The sequence below is a fragment of the Idiotropiscis lumnitzeri genome, chromosome 19, assembly GCF_059441095.1.
Source record: "Idiotropiscis lumnitzeri isolate Australia: NSW breed Sydney's pygmy pipehorse chromosome 19, RoL_Ilum_1.0, whole genome shotgun sequence".
Lineage (NCBI taxonomy): Eukaryota > Metazoa > Chordata > Actinopteri > Syngnathiformes > Syngnathidae > Idiotropiscis > Idiotropiscis lumnitzeri.
In genome coordinates this window covers 6,459,774-6,468,268 of record NC_142409.1, presented here as the reverse complement: position 1 = coordinate 6,468,268, position 8,495 = coordinate 6,459,774, and the positions used below count along the sequence as shown (strand labels likewise).

The window sequence follows — 8,495 nt, the reverse complement described above, 5'->3', positions numbered from 1 at the left end:
AGTAATGAACTCTAATAAGATGCACAATGTAATAACTTTTAACAATATCATATTTTTCTATGCTAAATAAAATCACGGAACTGCTTGGTTAATGATGTTAATTACTGTGGTACAGTAAGCACAAACAGTACTGAACTTGACACTGCATGTGAGTTTCTTCATAGACTTTCACATTAAAGCGATGTAGCTTCTTGCAGAAGAGGCTCTTTTTTTGGTCTGACTAATAAATACTAAATTGTCCTTCAGTGTCAATAGTTGTCTATATGTGCCCACGAGACACAATGGATGAATGGCTCAAACCATGATATTTGACATCAGAATGCACATAGATGACCATGAAACACGAAAAAGTACAGAATTGCATTGTCTCTTTTTATTTCCGATAAACCTTTCTACTATATACTAAAACTGAATATTATTTTCGTTACCTAGGTTAGAAATAAGATGCTAGTTTTGTGGCATAATCAGTCAAGCTGTTCGTTCTGCATAAAGGAATCGGCAGGCACAATGGGAAACACAAATAAACAATGATGGCATTTGTCTTATCTCAAGTAAGTGCTGTAAAAATATAGCATACTATATGGTATATGCAGAGTTTGGCATTTCAGTAAGTAAAATAACAAACGCAACGCGATAATCCTTATAAATTGTAAAACAAAACATGAGGCTGTAAAGAAGTGTACAAACGTACTTGTACCAACGACAGCTTAGTTGATGCCGAAAAATATTCAATCACTACTAACTGTTCATGGCACAATTAAACACAAGACTGGCTTAATAAACTTATTTAAAAAAATACCACCTGTACTACAGACTAGGTAAATAAAAAGCAGCATTGTGCATAGGTGCCTTCCCTGTCATCAAGGGTGAAATTGGTCAGCAAAGTTTCATCTTAAGTGAGCTGCCTGAAAATATTTTTTTTTTTTTTGGGGGGGGGGGGCTGGGAAGCACAATAAGCTTTATAAAGACGATGATTGGGCCATAATTTGGAGTGTTTCCTTCGTATGTTCTTGTCTGGGTTTTATCAGATTACGTCAAGTAGAAAGTGGGATTCAGTTGATTTGTGCAGCTACATCAGGTGGCCTTTGCAGGTTTTGCAACAGGATTGGCAGCGGGTGGACTCAGCTTCATGGTGTTGCAAAACTCCACCAGCTGACCTGGAACCTCAGCCAACACATTCTTCGCCAATGCTTCTTTTGGGGCCTGTGGTAATGAGAGGACAGATTTGGCATTCAGGGAATTCAACAATTATGAATTATTGAGAAGAACTAATGTGGACAAAGACAGACCCAACTTTAGTTGGCCACACTACTGTTAGCACTTGTGAAAATAAGAAATATGAATTTATAAAAGCAGGGGTGGACAATCAACAGAACATCAAAATGTTTTCCAAATAAGGAAGCCTACGTTACTTTTTATTGTGTTGAACAGATCCATTACATGCATTATGCTACGCAGGCAATTTTCACACACATGCAGGCGAGTTATGAGTGGGCAGAAAAAAAAGGTGGTTTTGCTCAAGGCCATTTCAGCAGTGGTCAGGAAGGAGACTATCTTATCAGGTTTTGTGTGGTGCCAAATGGTTAAAGCACTAAGCTACTGCCTTCCACAAGTGGAATCTTCCTTAATTGTAATCTACCACAACAACCGTCTATTTTTTTTAAATATATGCCAAATGATGAAAGTTATGATGGCTTTAAAAAGATAAAGATGTAATGCAAAGCGGTCCATAATTCATTCACTATACTTGATATCCAGCTTCAAGTCCATGTGCTAGTACACTTGAGATTCAGCATTCAGCACAATAGTAGAACAACTAGTCATGTTTTTTCAACGTCCACTTTTCTTTGGCAATGACACAATTAAACCTAACTACTAAGCCACTGTGGTGCAGCAGTAACACTACTAGACCCAACGATTAGAAACTAGTCACCCACTAGTAGCCTCCTTGACTCAAGTTACATCAAAATGCACACAAGTTTTGCCTTGTTAGTAACATGACATGTATTTGTGCTTCGAGTATGCCAAAGGTGTCCTACAAGGACGTAGAAATCTCATGCAGTACTCTAATAATGAGGACAACGAGTGTACTAGTACAAGGTCCTAACAGCGGATATCATGGCTTTCCATAAGATGCATGCTATGGTTCAGTTGAGCAATGGGTTACAGAATTTAGCAGGGCAGAAAACAATGTGATGGGAGGGTTATATGGGGCTTAAGACCAAATATGCGGGGTACCCCTATGAAGAAGAAGGCTCGTGGGGTGGCTTCAGTTTGAATAACCCAAAGAAGGATGCCACTTGTTGAGGTAACTCTGCCAATACACTTTGTGAAAGAGCCTGGCTGGGTGCCTGCAGAGAAATAAGGCACACAGACGAAACTGGATTTTTCTGCTATAATTCTTGCTCCGTGGGGTATTTTGAAGAAAGCCCCCACAGACATGCGATTAGGACACCTGGGAAATGTTTTGAATTGTGTAAATAATGTCGTACAGTATATGGCTGCCTTAAAGCAATGTATTAGTGATGTTAACAGCCTAAGCTCGGGAGAAAAAAAAAAAGAGAAATCAAAGCAACCACACAAACTGAATTTACATGATTAATATGTGTTTTGACTTACATTTTGAAACTGTCTGAATGGTACAAACTGGACAATGTCACGCATGGCAGGCTCGCCAGTCAAAGAGCGAAGACGCCCGTCGTCTCCGTCTAGGAACTCCATAGCCGTGAAGTCCGCACCGCCCACCCCCACGATTATGATGGACATGGGCAGACGCGAGGCGTTGACGATGGCATTACGTGTGTGATCCATGTCCGTGATCACGCCATCAGTGATGATGAGCAGTACGAAGTATTGCTTTTGGCACGGGGGAAGAAAAAGGCAACAGTTGAGTCACGATGAAAAGCCAATGACGCAAGTCACAGGGAGACAGTGAGTTCTAATCAATAAATTCTAAATTCCTTTTTTATTATGTTGTTTTTATTTTTCAAAAAAAAAGAATGCTTATTCTTATAATTAAACTATCACATCCATATATTTGACATGAATATTGAGATATACCAATTTGTCCATAATGTTCAGCAATCAGCGTTACTACAAACTATGCAAAAAAGTAAAGACACATGACAGGCCCTCACCGATGCCGTGTTCTGCTGCAGAGCTTGCTTTGCAAAGCACGCTACGTGGTTGATGATTGGAGAGAAATTCGTAGGACCGTAAAGTTTGACCTGGGGAAGGCAAACCCTGTAGGCCTCCACGATCCCTTCAACACCTGCACACCAAAATCATGATGACAGCAAAGAGATGCATTAAAAACCGGGTAGTATAATCTCAAAAAGTGCCACCTCTCATTTTTAACATACCTGCACAGAATGGATTGGCGGTGTTGAAATTGAGCGGAAACTCGTGGGAAACCTGTTAAAGAAATGGCATATTTACACAGCTCACTAACAAATAGGCATGAGAAATAGTCATACCTGCCATGTTGGAGGGATTTGGGCCCCAAAGCCAAATGCAGGAAACATCTTGTCACTATGCAGGCGCGACAAACAATAAGACATTTAAATCAAACCGGCTATGGGTGTGAGGAAAACATACAAACATTCTTTTTTTTTTTGGTCATCATATCTTATACAGCATTGTTTTACGTATCCCACATACCTGTCATAATCCTGGACGACGTTGCCCACTGACCAAATAGCAGAGAGGTATTCATTTATCCCCTGTGGACTGATGTAATGCAAAGACTGTGGAGACCTTGGATCCCCATTGGAACCAGTGAAGTCTATTGCTACCTGCCAGTACAATAAGGGAACGGCAGGGAATAAAGTGGTTCAAGATAGTAAGGACATGGATTTTTCATTTTTTCATTTTTTTGGGGGGAGGGACTCACAGTGAAGTTCATCTGACAGCCCCCCATAACATAATCCAGGAATGTGTACTCTTTGACCACCTTTAAAATAAAACGAAAATCGGTGTTATACTGATTAACGACAATATTATCTAAAAAAAAAAAAATCAAACAGCGTAAGCACAGTAATATTTATACCTGACAATGTTTCACACTCACAACACCGGAGTTCTTGTAGCCTTTCTTCTTTTGTTTCTTTTTGCTATTGATGCACTCAAATTCCGCCTGAGGTGAAAATGGGCACATTAACATTTCACACCACACATTTGAGGAGCAATAGTGACCTTAGCAATAGTCTATTGCTATTGTTTATCATTATGTGGCACTATTACTAGTATATAAATAATGTGTTTGTTACTGGCCATTAAAGTCTTATCAGAACTCCTTTTCTACTTCAAAATATTATAGTGGGAAACTTTAAAAAAAAAAAAAAGACATTCTTCAGTTGGAATGAAACAGTGATGGAAGATAATGAGGTTCTCCTGCGTTCAGTGCATCATGCGGAGGACAGCATGAAAAGAAGCACAGAAGTGGAGTTTAAAAAAAAACTAAGAAAACCAGCGTTTAGAACTAAGGGTTAGGTTCAATGAGCAAACGTTTTTATTGAACTAATTTCTCGCTGCATAACCTCAAATAGACCAAAACATGCTCTTCACTACTTTTGAGATTGTTGTTTTTCCTCTTGGTCCATCCTGATTAAAATTCAAGTTTGTTCTTTCGATTTAGCTGTTCAGACCACTTGAATGAAGTGAACACGTCTAATATGCTCATACCGGAGAAGTGCGCGATGCTGCTTCAAGGCGCTTCATTGTGGTCTCAAAAGTACCGATAAGATCATGCGAGCCATCACTGTCGTAATCAAAGCACTCAACCTAGAAAGAAGAAACCCAATAATGTGGCAGATTAGACAAACGTCAACAATGCACAAAGGGTAAAACAAATGCAACGCTTTAAAGGACTGCTCCACCCAAAATGCCCATTAAGATAAGTTTTTGTTTTAAGTAGAATTATTTGTAGTACACCAGACACTTCGGTTATTGTATGTAATTGGAATGAAACAATCCTTTAAAAATGCCCAAGTACAAAAAGACATGCAAACATGAGTGACTGCAATACACGTATTGCTGACGTTGAAATCACATCAACATACCTCGTGTGTCAGACAAATGTACAACGAGCTGGATGAAAGAAATTTTAGAGGAAAAGAATGCATTTCGCATCTAATCTAGTCACACTTCACCCATACAACCTAAGTCATGTTAAGATGAAGAAAAACAAACATGGCGATCTGGATAACTCACTTGTCCTGTACGCTTGAAAACGGCTTCCTTCCTGACATGTTTGCTTAGAAGTTAAGAGAATACGTGTCATCATCCATGAAGCCTGCGCTACAAACACTAATCGGGTCATCATGTCTGCCGTGTGACAAATAGGGCCAGCGAGATGTGGAAATGTTGAGCTATGGAAGATTGTATGATGACATCAACTATAGCCAAATCTACCCGGAAGATAATTATTGAACTGAGGAGTTAATAGATTTCTCTTGTCATATTATGTCACTGAAAAAAACAAAAAAAAACAATCAAATGCATATAATTACTTTTATAGGTTTTTCCATGTCGCCTCCACAGAGAGATTGCAGGGGGATTCGGAAAGGTCGCCATGTCGGATTCAAGTTGTTCTTCACCACCTAAAGACAGAACAACTGGAAATCATCATTTCATCACACAACATCAAAAACGTTTTAAAAGTTCAGAGAGTTGCCTAGCTATGGTGGCCGTTATTTTTATTTTTTTTGCGTGGTCTACAGGGCTGCAAAAAGAGGAAATGAGTGTTGCATCCTTTAACGGCCTTCGTTGCACACTTTTCAAAAGAGCACAAGGCAACAAATCTACCTCGGTCCTGTGAGCCAGCTGCCATCCAGTTTCGGTCTGCTTGTAGAATTCCAGATATGGGTCAGACTTCCCAAAAAAATCCTGTCAATTATTTAAAAGAAAACACTTTGAAATTCATAACATGAGAACATTATCAATTTCATCTCTGATCTTCTAAATACCTTGTTGTCCAGTTTTCTTGCCTCTACCTCAAAATTAACCACCCTGTTATCTTTAATTTCTTCAGCGCAGATCTAAAGCAGAATGGACAAGGAATTGAACAATAAGTTGTGTGTGTGTGTGGGGGGGGGGGTGGGGGGGGGGCTACAATGAAGCAACACTCAATTACTCACTGTGATGGTCCCTTTTCCTGCAGGTGACTTGTTCTTCAAGACCAGCGGCCTGGTCAGTTTTCTACTGGACACGACCTGGTTGTATTTATTGATTTAAGGGAAAAAAAATAAAAGAGGGAAAAAAATATCGAGGAAGCATTACAAACATGATTTCATTCTGCCAGACAACACTGACATCTGACGGATGATCTGACTAGTGAAGTTTGCTGCACGTTCAACCTCACGCTTGTCCAGATTTTTTACAGGCAATCCCAATTCATCCCACATTCCAAATAATGAACGTTAAGTGCTAACTCTGAATTGTCCGTAAGAATGAATGGTTGCTGGTCTATATGTGGCCCAATATTTACCAGTGGAAGAATATTTGTAAACACAGGCCCAAATCAGGAAAAACTTACCTGGCCCAAGGTACACTCCAGTTCTCCAAGGAAGTCATCATCGCTAAGATCAACGGTCTTATTGTCAATGTCATAAATGCCAAATTTCAGTTTCTGCACCATCTCAAAGTAGTAGTCGATGACAAACTTTTTGGCAAACTTTGGGCAGAGGCAATTCTGGACTTTTTCTGTGCGGTCCACCTGTTAAGAAGATTATTTATGATGTTATTGAACACACACAAAAAAAAATCTGTTTTATTTTCTTTGTTGCTTGCATTTTCATTCGGACAATTATGTTTGCACCAAGTGGTGTAAATGCAAAGAAAACTGCCTGAAACTCACACAGGAATGAAAAAAAAACAACTGATTACTGATTGGCAAAGTCGGTATTTCCATCTGTAGGTTAATGATTACTCGTGCTCTGAACAACCCTGACATATAGTGCTCAGAATAAATTAGCACAGTACACCCCTTAAAGAAGTAATCATCTTTGTAACCATTTCTCAGGGAATATAAGAGCTGTTTAGCTTTGCTACACTTTCACTGATGTAGACGGTACTCATTTTGTAATATGAAATTGTGAGAAATCTTTTTTTAAATTCTCTGCACTTGGGACATATCCTTTCTCGGGACACAATATTTGTAGGGATATTTTGAAAAAAAAAATGTTTTTTACAATCTACAGAGAACAAAATACAGTTGTAACTACTGCAACAGTCCTTTTTGGTTCTTACTGGTCTTGAACCAACCACTTTCATGTCGAGTTTGTGAAGTGTACAGAAAAAATCAAATTACCTGACAAATTAATTGAATGAATGCAGATTCTTTCTACTGACCTCATACCACTGGGAATTGGAGGTGTTCATTAACAGCACGCACAGAGGGTCAGATTTGGATCCGATATCTTTGTCCAGGAGATTATCACAAGAAACTGTCAACTCCACTTTAGTCACACACTGAGCTGCCATGTCTGTCCGCTAACAGGCTGAGATCAAAGAGCCTGGAAGAGAACCTTTAGATGTTCATTTTCAACATATGTAGGCAAAACGACCTAAACGATATACAAACATGAGAACGTTGGGCGTAATAAACACATTAATACAGACTGCTTCGCAAAGTGCAGTTAGTGGAAACGGACTGGTGGGCTTTTATGACAGATGAGCTCGAAGTATGTTTATTCGGCGGACATTAGACTGACGAGTGGCTCACTCGCTGTTGTTTCAACATCCAAGTCTACGGGTTACATAACATACTTGCTTTTTGGTTGGTTTTCGTGTGCTAAACATGTCACTGAGCCTTATGAATATGGATTTAAAACTTATTACAACCGTTTGGTTACGCTAACATAGCACCAGGGGCGTTCAGCTAAGCTAGCAACTACGAATTACAACCGCGCTTCGGGAGATAATTTAACATAAATCTTACCGTTCGAAAAGTGACACTACGGCTCCAAAATTCTACGATGAATGTTTCTTTTTTTTTTCGTTAGGCGTGGCTTCAGTCCTCTCGAAGCTTTGCGGCGTCGCCCTGTCAACCACTTCAACGTTTGTGGTGCATGGCGACTTCCAAAAGTCACGCCTACCAACAAATCGACCGCGCCGCTTTCCTTTAGGAAAAATAAATAAAGCACCGAATTTTAAAAATGATGGAAGGAAGGATGGTAATAATTATTATCGTATTTCCGTCACCAAACAAATATTGTAAAATGCGAGTTCTGTACCGGAAATACGGTACAGGATGTATTGAATTGATGTTTATGAATGTAGTTCCACTTTATGTTGATGAGGGCGCTATAGTATTATTTTTCGTCAATATTGGAACTTCATTTCTCTACTGTTGCAAAGATATTACTGTAAATAATGTGAGTCCGGGCGGGGTCACATTTTATGTAATAACTTTTTGTATAGTTCAGAGGAAGGCCATTTGCATAGTTTGAAACCTCACCTTGCGTGGGAAAAACACAAATACATGTTTATAATTC

At 39.3% G+C, this 8,495-nt stretch overlaps 1 protein-coding gene across 2 annotated transcripts; it reads right to left on the bottom strand.

Annotated features, from left to right (window-relative positions):
* Positions 1-351: 351 nt before the first annotated feature.
* cpne3 (copine III) lies at positions 352-8,235 on the bottom strand. 2 transcript variants are annotated; one of them, XM_088282414.1, is made up of 17 exons: positions 7,940-8,235; positions 7,351-7,514; positions 6,536-6,715; positions 6,138-6,212; positions 5,967-6,038; positions 5,806-5,886; positions 5,511-5,600; positions 4,684-4,782; positions 4,049-4,135; positions 3,893-3,952; positions 3,661-3,794; positions 3,477-3,531; positions 3,363-3,414; positions 3,138-3,271; positions 2,620-2,856; positions 2,239-2,351; positions 352-1,203 (listed from the first exon to the last, which is right to left on the bottom strand). In XM_088282414.1, the coding sequence occupies exons 2-16, from the start codon at positions 7,480-7,482 to the stop codon at positions 2,241-2,243; spliced, it is 1,599 nt and encodes a 532-aa protein (XP_088138540.1). In that variant the 5' UTR covers positions 7,483-7,514; positions 7,940-8,235; the 3' UTR covers positions 352-1,203; positions 2,239-2,240. The 2 variants fall into 2 exon arrangements, with proteins under 2 accessions (XP_088138540.1, XP_088138539.1); XM_088282413.1 differs by lacking the exon at positions 2,239-2,351.
* Positions 8,236-8,495: the final 260 nt, after the last annotated feature.

Coding starts and splice junctions, on each gene's coding strand:
- cpne3 (XM_088282413.1), bottom strand. CDS start 7,482: ATGGCAGCTCAGTGTGTGACTAAAGTGGAGTTGACAGTTTCTTGTGAT. Junction 6,213..6,535: donor TGGAGTGTACCTTGGGCCAG/GTAAGTTTTTCC, acceptor AAATACAACCAG/GTCGTGTCCAGTAGAAAACT. Junction 4,783..5,510: donor ACATGGAAAAACCTATAAAA/GTAATTATATGC, acceptor TCTTCTTTCTAG/GTTGAGTGCTTTGATTACGA.